Consider the following 14,573-nt stretch of genomic DNA (forward strand, 5'->3'; position numbering starts at 1 on the left):
TGGGCGCCATGGCAGAGAAGGGCCGCCTCCTGGGACCCATCAAATGTAGGTCTCTGGCAGATGGTACCCGCAACGTGCCTCCTCTGCCAGATTTAATGAGACGGGCTGATGTAATCGGGGAGAGGTGGTCCCGCAGATAACCCGGCCCCATGCCGTGAAAGCCTTTGAAAGTTAAAACCAGCACCTTGAATTGGACCCGGAAGCAGACTGGCAGCAAAATATCAGCTTTTCTGGGAGCACACGACTGCCCGCACTGCTGCATTCTCACCTGTTGAAGCTTCCAGATACTCTTCAAGGGCAGCCCCATGTAAAGTGCATTATAGTAGTCCAACCTGGAGTTGACTAGGGCCTGAGTGGCTGTGATCAGATCCTCCAATCCGGGAAGGGGCACAACTGGTGCACATGAAGCAGTGCAAAGGCCCTCCCAGCCACAACTGCCACCTGCACTTTGAGCAGGAGTCGTGAGTCTAGGAGGACCCCCAAATTGTGCACCGTTTCATCTCCCTCAGTTTCTCCATAAACCCCAGGGAGTGGCGGGATCCCCGAGAGGGGAGAGGTGGCATGGGCATGATCTGATCCAACGCCTCAGCCACCCCTTTATTCCAAGCGGTGACTGAGGCTTTGGATGAACTGTGCAGCGGACCAGCAGGAACCACCCCCAGCTCCCTCTGAAACCCACCTGGGTCCATCCGTCTCTAGGACGGGCCAGTCTAATGGGTCCAGCCTCTCTGCAGTGGACAGTGGCACTAGAGGATCCCATGGTAATCAAGGTGTGATCTGACCATGACAAAGGAGACACCAAGAGCTCCCCCAATTTCAGATCACACAGCCACCACTCTGAGAGGAACACCAGATCCGGAGTGTGACCACTGTCCTGTGTTGGGCTCTGGATGACCTGGAATAGGCCCACGGCCATCACGGTGGCCGCGAACTCCCAAGCCGCCTCAGACTCCACTCCTAGAGAAGGCAGGTTGAAGAAGGTAGATTGAAATTGAAATCCTTTCAGACTTGGAAGATTCTGTTAATTTAACCTTCCCATAAAGACAGAGCAAGTTACTCCTGGTTGTGCTTCTTGTCTGGGCAACCTCAAAGGACTGACCCTTGTAATCTGCTGGGGGAGATGGGTGGCACACAAATTTAATAAATAAAAATAAATTTTAGGGGGTGATTTTGGGGGTGGAGGGATGAGTTGCCTCAAAGGATGCAAAAGCAGGAGCCAGTGTACAGTGGTACCTCGGTTCACAAACTTAATTCGTTCCGCAACTCTGGTCGCGAACCGAATTGGTCGTGAACCGAATCAAATTTTCCCATAAGGTTCAATGTAAATACGGTTAATCCATTCTGACCCCTCCGAATTTGGTCGCCAATCGATTTTTGATCGCGTCCCGAATCAAATTTCCCCATAAGGTTCAATGTAATTATGGTTAATCCATTCTGAACCATGTTTGTTTTTTTTTTAAACCGCAAAAATATGACACAAAGTACAGCACGAAGAGAGAGAACGCTAACCTTGCTCGAGGTGACTTCTGGCGTGGAGGACAGGAAGGCGGGCGGGGAGGCGGTTATTGCTTGGAGGGAGAGTCCCCCTCCCTACAGGAAGCCGTGATCATGTGTCACGGGGGGGAAAATGGCTGCGGATCCTGTTCGTCACCCGATCCGGCGTTCGCGGAGGCAAAATTTTGCGAATGGAGCTGTTCGTGAACCAAATTGTTCGTGAACAGAAGTGTTCGTGAACCGAGGTACCACTGTATTTTATTAATATTTCAACCACTTTCCTTTATTGCATATAAGCTTAAAAAAATATAACTCTTAGAAAAACAAAAGTAGATACACATGGGTCTTTGAGGCTATTACTGATAATAAGGTAAATTTAGGATTTCATTGAAAACAGAGGTAATAGATGTTTTTATTTATTGTGTCTGAGTACTTTCTTCAACTAGGACCTGAAGACCTAGTGGACAGATTCCTGCTTTAATCAAGCAAATCTTGACAGGTTATGGGCCCAGGACGTCAGGAACGTGTCGTTTGTCCAGTGTTGTGAAGGTCCTGAGATGAGGTGAGACAAATTTTCGCCAAGGAACTTGTGCCCTCCAATATTTTGGGGTACAGTTCCCCAAATTTCTTCCTCTGGACTACAGCTATTGGGAGCTGAGCTTCAGAATAATCTGGAGACCATCAACCAGCTTACCCAGGACTCAAATCTGACTCAAATCACTTGCTCCATCCCAACTTCCTCCCTTGTTTTTCTGACGCACGGTTGCTGTTCTTCCCTGCCCCAAATGTGTGAAAGCAACACAAACATAGAAACCTCTCCAAAGGATCCCAAAGCGGTTTTTGAAGTTCACTGAAAGTGCAAGTAACAAGCCACCCTTGTTTGAAATGTAACTGACCATCTGATATAAAGAGTGATTAGGTTAGGAAATGGGGAAGATACTTTTTTTCAGTTCAGTTCAGCTGCCTACAACTGGTGCCCTTGGAAACAATGCAGGTGGCACCCCCATTCCATCCAAAAATATTTGCATTTCTCAGAGCTGGTGCCCTGTTTGGCTCTTTAGGTGATTACCTATGAGGACAAGCCACCTCTGAGAAATTTATATTCAAGTTCTGGAGAAACAAACTAATTCCTAGAAGTGAAAATTAAAAAAAAACTCTAATTCCTAGAAACACACACAATCACCCCAACTAATCCCTAGATCTGTGTTTCTCAACCTTGGGAACTTTAAGATGTCTGGATGGGGAATTCTGGCAGTTGAAGTCCACACATCTTAAAGTTCCCAAGGTTGAGAAACACTGCCCTAGATGACAATTACCTAAGAAGGCTAAGGCAATTACCTAAGAAGGGAGGGGCAGTTTGGCACGTTGACACTTCAGAACAAGATTTGCAGAATGGGCCCTTCCCAAGCCAGTGGTGACATGCAACCTTATCATCTTCGGTGACATAAAAATTGCAGCATTTCATGGACAGGCACAGTTGGCAAACTTGCACCTAAGCATTGGACGCTGTAATGGGAGTATTTTTTTTTTTTTTGCCCGAAAGAATCAAGGAAAGTTGGATCAGAGGCATCTAGCCAACAGCATCATGTGTCATGACATCATCACGCAGATAACAATACTTACGTACTCGCCTCATGTAGCACAAAAAGGGTGTAAGCCCATCGTTCGTGGAATGATGATGGGACACCTGTGATGTCACGTGCCTCCCCTGCAGATCTCTATTCAAAGAGAGAAGAAACGGGGCACAGGCCAAAACTCAGGAGCGCACTGGAAATAAGATGTGCATGCCAAGCTGTGGAAGCATGACTCCTAATTGATGCGCCTAATTCTCCTCTGATGCAGCTGACCCATTCCCTGCCATGGCCTCTGCCACTGAAGAAGGCTGCAAGGTTGAAACTCACATGGAAGTTGCCTTTCCTACTAACATATTTTGAGGATTGAGTTTGGTTTCCTTTTTTCTCACTCAACAACAACCAAAAAATGCCTAGCAGAGGAGGGAGAAACTGATTTAAAAAAAAAAACGTAGCTTGTTCATAAATAATGTAACTCAAAAATCCCAGCCCACGTATATGTAAACAACAATCTTACACCTATCTTAAGAATACTGTATATAGGTAGTCCTTGACTTATGGCAACAATTGGGACCAGAATTTCCATCGCTAAGTGATGAGGTTGTAAAATGTGGCTGCATCGCTTAGCAACGGCAATCCCTGAAGCCCCAGTTGCCATCATTAACCGAATCACAGCGGTCATTAAGCGAGGACCTCCTTGCAACATCCTGCTGGCTTCCCACAAGCAAAGTACATGGGGAAGCTGGCAGGAAGTTGCCAGCCCCAGGCTGGCAAGCAGATAAGTGGCTGCTGCCAGGAGGGGGAGGGAGTGAGGGGGAGGGTCAGGGAGGGTGCACAACAGTGCGAGGGGGTGTGCAAGAGGTGCCGCATGGGTTGGGAAGGGTGTGCACAAGTGCACGGGTGCTCAAGAGGTGCTGCATGGGTTGGGGAGGATGCACAGGATGTGGTGTGGGTCAGGAGGGGTGCACGGGGGTGCGTGAGAGTGCTGCAAGGATTGGGGAGGGTGTGTTGTGGTGAGGCACGGATTGGGAAGGGTGCGTGGGGGTACAGCATGGGTCGGGGAGGTTGTGTGGGGGTGCGTGAGAGGTGCCATGCAGGTCAGGGATGGTGCGTGGATCGGGGAGGGTGCATGGGGGTGTGCGAGCGGCCGGTGCAGTGTGAGCACAGAGGGGCTGGGGAGAATGTGCAAGTGGGGGAGACTTACCCCAGCAACTTTGGACCTTCCCTGCCGGCTCCCCCATTGATTTTCTGAGGAAGCTGGCAGGGAAGGTTGCAAATGGCAATCGCACGATTGTGGGTTGCTTGGCAACTAGCCGTAAGTGTGTCCCATTCTTGCGAGACCAGAAGGTTTCCGAAGGATCGCGACAATGGGATGCCGGCTTTAGGGAAAGAGTGAGAGGCGTGGCTTGCAGAAGGTACGGGACGCACAGCTTCGGGAAGGAACGGGACGGCTTTAGGGAAGGAACAGGAGGCGCGGCTTGGGGAACGGGACGAGGCAGCAAAGGCCAGTGGGGTGGGGCTGGAGGTGGCATTTCTCGGTGACGGTGCTGAGACTGAAGTCGAGGACTGGGGGTAGTGGCAGCTGGCTGAGGCTGCTGAAGGCCTCGGGCCTCTTACTTCAGCCCAGCCCTGGTGCTGCTGCTGCCAAGTGCTGCTGTGTGGCGCGGCCAAAAAGGCATAGATGTGGGGTAGACAGACGGGTGGGGGAGTTGCAGCACCCCTGCAGTCGTAAGTGCTGGTGGGCTGCCAAAAGCCCGAATTTTGATCACGTGACCGCAGGGATGCTGCAATGGCCGTATCTTCGGGCACAATTGTAAATCCATTTTTTTAACGCTGTTGAAATTTCAAACAGTCGCTGAACGAATGGCCGTTTAGCGAGGACTATCTGTAAGAGTTGTCTCATAAACCCACAAGGAACTGCTTCTGGATTGTCTCCAAAATGTTTTGCAATTTCATCTTCTCCAGGGCTCCCTGGAGCATCTCCCACACTTGCTCTTTCCCATGCACGTTCTTGAGCTGAATGAGGTGGGTGTGAAGGTCCACCTGGAGCTCTTCTCTAGTCTTCTGCTTGTCCCTCCCAGCAGGATTTTTACCAAGCTTACGGTGCAGGCGCCGCAGCCGTCGTACGGACTTGAGGTGAAATGGTACAAAGTCAATTGCAGCTTCTTGACAGTCTCCGCTTCCTAGAGAAGAAAGATTGGGTGAAAAACCATCAGAACCAAATAAGGGGTGCTGTGCATAAGGCACATCAGCTTCTGCACCATGCACAGAACCTCTGTCTCAGCCGCCTCGGATTAAACAACAGTTAAATCTGCACACCATGGTAGGCAAAGATAAAATATGAGCAACAAGTTTATTGTTTAGCATGATGTAGGACACCCAGCCATTATGTCTCATCAGGTGGTGTGCAAGATGCACACATCATCAACACATGCAGCCATCGGATGGTTTCATTCGTTGGCACGGCCTGTAACTTGAGCTGCACAATTCTGATTTTGGGGAACTCAGGATTAGGGATTAGTGTCTCATGTGAACGCAGGCAATCAATGAGGTTGGAGTTTTCATCTGAAGCATTAACCCCCTCCCCCAAATTCTTCAGAGATTAATAAGAAGAGGGAAAAATTAGTTTCCTAATGGATAACCACCACATTAATCCTACACAAATGTTTCAACTTGCCAAGTTGTCTGAACTCATTCCAAGTGCGGGTCTTACCTGACCCCTCCTCCAAGCCTTTGCCATCCTGGCAGGTAGTGCACAGGGTATCGTGGAACCGGTTGCCAGGAACATTGACCTGAAGGCCCTGCTCAGAGCAGTTCTGGTGGGGCTGGCAGTCATCTTTGTTGGAATGTTTGCTGGAGAAGGTCCCCTCTGAACAAGGTCTGCACGTGGTATCTTCTTGTGGGTTGCCTAGAAAGGAGGAAGCAGGGAAGAACGTCCGGCTTTCTCTCAAATGACTCCCAGCGGCGACATGGTGCTGCTAACAAATGCATGAAGCAGCTTTCCCAAGCTGGCGCCTTGCAGACAGATTGAGACTACGACTCCCAGACTTCCTAGCCAGCACACCCTTGGAACCATGCTGGCTGAGGATTCTGGGTACTGCAGTCTCGGGTGCCAGACTGGAGAAAGCTGGTATGAATCTCTACCTGCGTTGCAACAGCTCACCCAGAGTTGGACCTTGCAAAGTGGTGGTTTGAGTCCGGGGGCTCCAAGCAGCCCAAGAGCCCCTGCCTTAGAGGTTGATGGATGAAGCTCACAGCAGCTTCCCCAGAGCGCAAGGCAGAACGAGCATCGTCAGCTTGTTTGCTTGGTTTTGCCCCTCCGTCATAATAAACCTTCTTTATACATCCCATATTATGATAAACCTAGCTTAATTATCTGGTGGTTTCTTCTTACCACGCAGAGCTTCAGCCAAACTCACTATCGATCAAGTTTTATGCCAGTTTTCCCCAACCTAGTCATCTGTTCCCAGAATTCTCAGCAATGGCCAAGTGGGCTGGGGAATTCTGGGAACTGAAACTTGCACTCAGGTTATGGAAAGACTGTCCTGAGCATTCTTGCTGTCTCTCCCTCTCTCTCATACACCACACAAGATTAGAGAAACTGCAAAGTCTGTATTTGAATCATGACAGAACAATGCTTTAACTGCAAACCTTCCAGAACATAAGTTTGTGTTCTTCTCAGCTCCACTAGCTTTCTAAAAAAAAGAAAGATCAATGAAGTTGGACAATCCTCTAACCCAGAAGGAAAACAGAAGTTCTGCTATGAATATCAGAGATCTGGCAGCCATGTAATAGAGTTCAGCCAGGGATCTCCACAGTGGGGTAGGGGGAGTGTTGTCAAAAAGTAAACATGAAGCCACAACCATGAATTAAGACCAGGCATCTGGGTCAAGCTCAGTGTTTCTCAACCTTGGCCACTTGAAGATGCATGGACGTCAACAACCAGAATTCCCCAGCCAGTATGGTTGGCTGGAGAAGTCTGGGAGTTGAAGTCCACACATCTTCAAGTGGTCAAGTTTGAGAAAGACTGGTCTAGCTGAATGGAGCTCTTTTTGGTTGTTTTTACTATCCCGTTTGGAACACCATTTGATATATTGGGTTTTGTTTTTTCGTTTTTTAATCAAAATCTGATTTTGGACTTTTCTATTGGGTTTTGGGTTTTTTTTTAAATCGTAGAATCGTAGAATCATGGGGTTGGAAGGAACCTTAGGATTATTTATTGTTGATATTAATTTGTGTTGTACACTACCTAAAGTCACATTGCTTGAGTTAGATGGCCTTATAAGTGCATGACAAAATACAATACAATATTAAATAAAATAAATAAATAAAATACAATAAAATACAATAAAATAAAGGACCATTGGTTATACGTGGCTTGGAAATTTCTACTAGCAGAGTCTGCTTAAGAATGAATCTGATCCTGCCAAAATGCGGGTCTATTGGTTTTCCAGCTCTCTGGGTCACTCATCAATTGCAACCAAATTTTCTTCAAGCCTGCATTCTACCCCATGATCACATTCATCTTAACTAGGGTTGCATTACTACCCCAGGCTTCTTGCCTGCATCTCAACTTGCTGACAGCTCATAAAAGTCCACCAACTATTTGCAAAAAATCAGTTCTGCCCTGTGCCCTGCAATTGGGGGATGACAGCCCCACATTACCAACAATGCATGTTAGAAAAGGCCACGGGTTTGACAGTACTCACAGCCACCATCTTGACTTTTTTAACCTGGTCCCATGGAGGCCCCTTGTGGTACCCAAATGGCTGCTTTGTCATCAAGAGCTGGGGAGCAAGGAGTCCGCCATTGTTTTTCTGTCTCAAAAAACCTGACGCCTGAAACAACTCGGTTTCCAGTCTCCACTTTGAGGTCTGTGAGCTACAAGGAGCTCCTGACTGAACCCTGATTTTTGGACTTTTCTATTCTTCTTCATCCCTTGTTTTAGAGACATCTCAGTGGAAGACCTCCGGAGGGCTCAAAACCTTGCAGTCTCTCTTGTGCCACTTTGGTCAGTCCTAAAAAAGACCTGACTCAGCCAGAGTCTGAAACCTACACAGGAGCTGGCTTCCTGCATGCTCAACCAGGTCTGGTAAAAACATAATGGCTGCATTTGCACAGGAACTGCAAGACTCAGAGGGATGTCAAGAAGCCAGGAGTTAGAATGCTCTATCTGTTGGCTGGCATCTAACATCACCCAGATGTTTGCAGCCTAAGCTTGGTCAGTTTTAACCCTGTTTAGGTCTTTTTAGGGTAAGGGGAGAATCTGAGCTGTTTGGTCTATTAATGACTTGACGTATTATGCAACCCAGAGAAATCGGGGCTAATTCAGTAATAAAGCATTGGGCAAACCCAACCATTCTGCCTCCTCCTCTTTCTCCCTACAGACATGCTAAATTTTGATTTAGTCTCTTTCCACACAATTAAAGACCCTATTCATTAACCTGACTTACAGGCATTGGGATCAGGCTGGTGTAAAGTCTGAATCCTGGGTCAGAGTTCTGCTACTTCATTTAGTCCAGTGTTTCTCAGTCTCAGCAACTTTAAGATATGTGTACACTGGCTGGGGAATTCTGGGAGTTGAAGTCCACACATCTTAAAGTTGCCAAGGTTGAAAAACACTGATTTAAAGAGATCCTTTAGACTTCCCATCCCATCCAAAGTTCCAAGTGATGCCGGTCTGTTCCTGATCAATCAGAGTTTATCACCCCGAGAGCAGAATTACTGAGTTCCTCCTCCTGTACGTACCTGGCTGAACCACTCCACTTCCTGCAGGGCATTTTGAGTGCTCAGTGCAAAAGAACCACTCAGAATGGTAGCCTGGCTTGCACTGGCACACCCTGTTGTGTGTCCTGTTGCATGCCACCACCTCCACTTCCATGGTATTGCAGAAAACATTGCAGTATAAGCATTTCTCAAGGTAGTTCCAATACTGGGTGTAGTACTGATCTGAACACGGCTTGCAAACGGTGGGCATGTCCTTAGTGCAGTGTTGTGCCACACGCGTCCCTGGTGGGCACTTCTCACACAACAACTTCTCGTTGGTCTTTCGATCTTTCCATTTGTAGGTGGGCTTGGAAGCATAAGTCACAGTAATCCAGAGCAAGACACTCCAAATCACACACTAGTGATGGAAAACAAGGAAGACAAGTTAGCAGAGATTCCCAGACAACTTGGCAGACAATTGTCTTCTGTAAATACAGAACCACAAACTATCTGAGGGACCAGCTATCTTGGAATGAACCTTTGCGGGCATTAAGATTGCAGGAGAGCAGTTAGTCCTCGTTTAGCTACCAGATTGAGGACTAGCAACTTGGTCATTAAACAAAGCAGTTGCTAAGTGAAACTGTGACTGTGTTTACAATCTGACTTCAGCTTCCCTTTGCTTTACAGACCTGCGAAGGTCGTCAATGCAAGGATTGGCCAAAAAGTGACTTTTTCATCACCGTTGTAACTGCAAACAGTTGCTAAACAAGGCAGTCAGTAAATGAGGACAATCTGTGTTACTGATTTCTTATTTCACTCTATTCGTCACCTTTCCACCCATCAGGCACCTTTGGTGGCCAGTGGTTCAAAAGCAAAAGATGAGCTGTTAAAATGCAGTCAGAACAACAACGGACCAAAGAGAACAGACCTGATTCCTTACTGGAACACAGTAGCACCGAATACAAATCCTTCAGCTGCAATTTACTCTCTGCAATTTACTCTCAAGAAAGGGCATCTTCCAAAAAGCCACTTAGCTTCTTAACATCTCAACTTCTCAACATCCCTGGAGGTTTTCAAGACAAGACTGGGCAGTCATTTGTCCAGAATAGTATAAGGATCCCTGCACTGGGCAGGGGGTTGGACTAGCAGACCTCCAAGGTGCCTCCCAACTTTAAACTTCTATGATCTGATCAGGCTCCTCATGAGAGGGGTGGTCCCTCAGATAGTCAGGCCCCTGAGCCTCTGAGAGCAGGATTTCTCAGCCTTGGCCACTTTAAGATGTGTGGACTTTCTTTCCATTTGTAGGTGGGCTTGGAAGCATAAGTCACAATAATCCATAAGTCACAATAATCCAGAATTCACCACCAGAATTCCCCAGCCAGCATTAATTCTGGAAGTTGAAGTCCACACATCTTAAAGTGACCAAAATTGAGAAACACCCCTTTAGAGCTTTAAATCTTAAGACCCTTGTTCTGGCTTGTGGTAGGACAACATGTCGTGGCTTTGTCCTCCTCCTCCTTTCTTTTAGATGGGTGTGATTTCACATCCTTCAGCAGGGGATAAACCGTTGCAACTGGGGTCCCCCCATTCGTTTGGCTGAGAACAAAACTTCCTGGGACAGCCAGCTTGAAGTTCCATATGAATGGACACCCCCATGCTCTGGTCAGGCACCCTGTTTCTAGTAAAAGCTTTTCTCCGCTTGCATGGAACCAGAGCCCTGAGACGCCCCAGCAATCCTTTTTCCTTTGGGCCCTCCTGATATTGCATTATCCCATTTCCTGCTCATGAGAGAGATACTCTTAAGTTCTCCCTAGTTTAAACAGAGCACCTCCAGGGGCAGAATGTTCCAAAGGGTGGGGGCTACAGCAGAGAAGGCCCACCTTCTGGACCCCACTAGTCGGAGTTCTCTTGCCGAGGGGGCCCGGAGCATGCCCTCTCTGTGTGATCGGGTGGGACGGGTTGAAATCGTGGGGGAGAAGCGGTCCCTCAGGTAGCCTGGCCCCAGGCCATGTATCACCATTTAAAGGTGATAACCAACACCTTGAATTGGACCCGGAAGCAAACCGGTACCCAGTGCAGCTCACAGAGCAATGGTGTTATATGGATCCTTCTTTGGACCCCAAAAATAGCTCGCGTGGCCGCATTCTGGACCAGCTGAAGCTTCCGGATACTCTTCAAGGGCAGCCCCATGTAGAGCGCATTGCAGTAGTCTATCTGGGAGATAACAAGGGCATGAGTGACCATTTGAAGGGCACCCCGATCCAGGAAAGGGCGTAACTGGCGCACAACCCGGAGCTGTGCAAAAGCCCTAATGCCTACCGCAGACTTAACATTAAACACTCCTGTTCATTCTCCCAGCATTGGAAAAGCCTCCTCAGATTTATTACTGGGAACAGATTTTTCATACTCTTGAAAAGGTCACCAACCCAATTCATTCTCTGGGAATTCCAAGACGTTGGCAGCTGTATGAACTCCTCACACAGTGGGAACGTCCTCTTCTTACAATTCTGAGCAGGGAAATAAGAAACAGAAAGCAAATTATTACTACAGCACTGTTCTTGAATGCAGGAAAACATTTTAACAGGTTGCAAGAATGTTTCCTGCTACATAAACATTTCTCAACCCATGCTCACAGGCCAAAGACCAGCAGAAAAATGTATACAGCCCACACACATAAAATGCACCGTCATTGTACCCCATCATCAGATTACGATTCTGGCTGTAGCTGAATTCAGTTTCCCTTTTTGGAATTTATAATAAGGAGCCAAGATACCTCTCTCGCTCCTCCTTCTGGCTCACATACATCTTCTCCTTATAAACGGGATTGGGTAGCTATATTAAATCTAATAAACATAATAATAATAACAACCACATTGTAGGAGGAGCAAAAAATCAGGCATCCAGAGGCATTTTTCCAACTAACAGATTGTATTCAAAGGCAAAAGTTTTCATGAGCTGTATCCATGGAGCGGCTAGACTGATGCAGGATTTAAATTGGGATGGGGAGAGCAAAAGACAGAAGACAGGGTGCTTTTTTCCACGAGTGACCACTTTGGACTTTTACAGCACCATTGAGTGAGAGATTGCTGAATTCACACGCATCAGAAGTCTCAACAACAGGTTTTTAACCCACTACAATGGCTAATTAATAAGGGGTTTGTAACCTGTCTCCTACCTGCAGAACCACCCTGGGCTCCCCTCCCTTCCCCCCTTCCATCAGCTTAGCTGCTCCATGCATCTGATGAAGTGAGCTTCTAAAACGTTCGAGCTGGAAAAGGGGCTACCAGACTCCTTCTGGTTTTATTCAACCTCTCCATAATACTGGCCTACCTTACAGAGTTGTAAGTCATATCATTAGTATTGCCATAGTGCAAAGCAAGATAATCCGGGAACAGCTTGCATATATTTATTTAGGACATTTATTTCCCTTTTTGTTAGAAAGTAAACCTAGTTACTCTTCTCCTTCCCCTGCACTTTCTGTCCTCAAAACAACTCTTATGTAGTATCATGAACCAATGAATGAATCCGACCCCTGATTTTTTGCCACCATAGACTAATATGGCTCTCCTCCTTCAGTGGCCAAACTAGCTGAAGATTCAACAGGCAGCAGCAATTGACTGGCCTTAGGTGATGTTGAAAAAGGACCTGTCTAGTCCTTGGACGGGAGACCACCAGGCGAAACAAACCCCCCCAGGCCATGCCAACTCATTTCCATAGTGTGGCCAAGAAAATTGGCATGAAGTCACCAAGAGGCAAGTAGGTGGGCTAGCTAAGCAGGGCTGGCTCTAGCTAGTTCCTGGATGGGAGACCACGAGGATATCTCAGACTACAGGCTAAAGTGGAAAGTGGGAAAACCATCTCTGAAGCAGGGAACAGCAATGCCGCCCTGCAAACACACAAGTCACCAGCAACTGCGGCCGACTGAAGAGAACTTTGACCGAAGTCTCAGACCCCCGGAAGGCCTCGCGCTGGGGAAGGGAGGGCAGCGCCGAGAATCACCGTCCGGGGCCAGGAAGGCGCGGTCCCCTCTGGGGAGAAGCACGGGCCCTCCTAGCCTATCCAAGGCACGGGGGCTCCATTCGGGGCGTGGGGAGCTTCTCTCTAACCCGGGACACACGCTGCCTTTGAGCGCTGGGTCCGGGAGTCACGTCTCCGAAGCCGGCGGCGGCGCCCAGCTGGGCCACGAAAGGCCCGCAAGCCCCGCAGCGCATTCAACGGCGGAGCCAATCGAATGAAATGAATACAAGGGGCTTGTCAGCCGTCGCCCCCTGATCCACGCCTGCGTAGCCCTCCCCTCTTCCCCTTCCTTCTCCCCCCATCTCCCCCACTTTCAGTCCCCTCTCAGTCCGCCCCCGCCCCCCCCGCATCTGAGAGGCGAGCTGCAGCGGGCGAACCTGGTGATCCGAGGCGGTGAGCGGGACCGGGGCTGCCTCCCTTCGGGACCGTCTTGCCTTTCCCCACGCTCAGGACCCCGCAGCGCCGGGGCCGCGCTCGGAGCGCTTCGGGCCAGGGCGCGGGTGCGGATCGAGACGCGCCGGCTCCGGGACCGGCTGCCCGTCCGCCTGCCGGTGCCCGAGCTGGAGCCTGCCCAGGGCCCCCGGCCCCTCGCCGGGCGCAGCCTGCAGCGGCGCGCGACCGGCCAGACGCCCCTGCCCGGCCGGGCGCCGCGCGCGCCCCTGTCCCGCGTCCCAAGCGGCCGCGCCGGCCCCGCCCCCGGCCCCGCCCCCTCCCTGCCCGCCGCCCGCCCCTCGGCGCGGTCACCTTCCAGCCGGCGCTGCTGCGGTCGGGGCTCGCTCTGGGTCGCCGCTGGCCCGCCACGGGTCTTATGTCCTCTTGACTCCACCTCGAGGGGGGCGTGCGTCCTGCGTGGGATCGCGCCCTTAAAGCCCGCGTCGGTGCAGCCTCAGGGCATCCCGAAACGGCCTCGAACCGAGCCCGTGCTCGGTCCGGCTCCGGAGCCTCCTCGGACTCTCGGGGCTCAGCCGCGCCTGCCCGCGTCCCCGCGTGCACTTACGGGCGCCGGTTCGACCCGTCGACGCGCGTCTCCTGACCTTCGGTAGGAAACGACCCCGCTCGCCACGCCGTCCGCCGGGTCTCTCTCGTCTCCCTTACGGGCCCTGGAGTTGGTCGTCCCGCCTTCGCTCCAGGAGCGCCAAAGTCGCGCGCAGAGCGTTGTCTTCCCATTTCTTTCCCCCTCCATAACAACTACCCCGTGAGGTAGGCTGGTTGGAGACGGACGCAGTTCCTATATGCCCATGTTTCTCAACCTCAGCAACTTTACGTTGGGTGGGCTTCAACTCTGGGAGTTGAAGCCCACCCAACTTAAAGTTGCTGAGGTTGAGAAACACTGATATATGCATTTAACCAGATTAAGGAAAGAGGGAGAGGCCGCATCACACCAGGTGCTCAGCTTGGTTTGCATTTAGACGGGGTGCATCCAGTTCACTGGGTGTCTATTCTGCAAACTCAGAACCTCAGTGAACGGAGTAACCAAATTAAGCTAAAGCAAAGCAGTTGCCTTTGGGGGAAAAACTGACTTTGTTTTTTTGTCCCAGATGGCCCCTAGGCCTTTGGAAGGTGTCACCACCCACCCACCCAGTCCCTTTTATCCAGGTCATGCAAAGTCTCCTTGATTCCCGGTGATGGAGTTTCCGTTGCATTCCTCCAGAGTATTTTTCCGAGCCAAAACCTGGCATCTCTTGGTTGTCTCCCATTCTGAGAATCTGAATCTGCTCCTAAAAGATGGTTGAGCCTGGAGGTTCTTTTTTTTAATCCATCCCTACTGCAAGGCTGCTTGTGTCG

At 49.7% G+C, this 14,573-nt stretch overlaps 1 protein-coding gene across 2 annotated transcripts; it reads right to left on the reverse strand.

Moving 5' to 3' along the window:
* Positions 1 to 1,888: 1,888 nt before the first annotated feature.
* TNFRSF6B (TNF receptor superfamily member 6b) lies at positions 1,889 to 14,003 on the reverse strand. 2 transcript variants are annotated; one of them, XM_088153521.1, is made up of 5 exons: positions 13,533 to 14,003; positions 11,198 to 11,278; positions 8,814 to 9,189; positions 5,779 to 5,973; positions 1,889 to 5,248 (listed from the first exon to the last, which is right to left on the reverse strand). In XM_088153521.1, the coding sequence occupies exons 2-5, from the start codon at positions 11,204 to 11,206 to the stop codon at positions 4,965 to 4,967; spliced, it is 864 nt and encodes a 287-aa protein (XP_088009647.1). In that variant the 5' UTR covers positions 11,207 to 11,278; positions 13,533 to 14,003; the 3' UTR covers positions 1,889 to 4,964. The 2 variants fall into 2 exon arrangements, with proteins under 2 accessions (XP_088009647.1, XP_088009646.1); XM_088153520.1 differs by lacking the exon at positions 13,533 to 14,003 and adding an exon at positions 13,166 to 13,471.
* Between the last annotated feature and the right edge of the window lie 570 nt (positions 14,004 to 14,573).

This window comes from Python bivittatus, unplaced genomic scaffold, assembly GCF_059951505.1.
Source record: "Python bivittatus isolate LINGU-HERP-01145 unplaced genomic scaffold, Pbiv_v1 ctg000700_np1212, whole genome shotgun sequence".
In the NCBI taxonomy this organism is placed as follows: Eukaryota; Metazoa; Chordata; class Lepidosauria; order Squamata; family Pythonidae; genus Python; species Python bivittatus.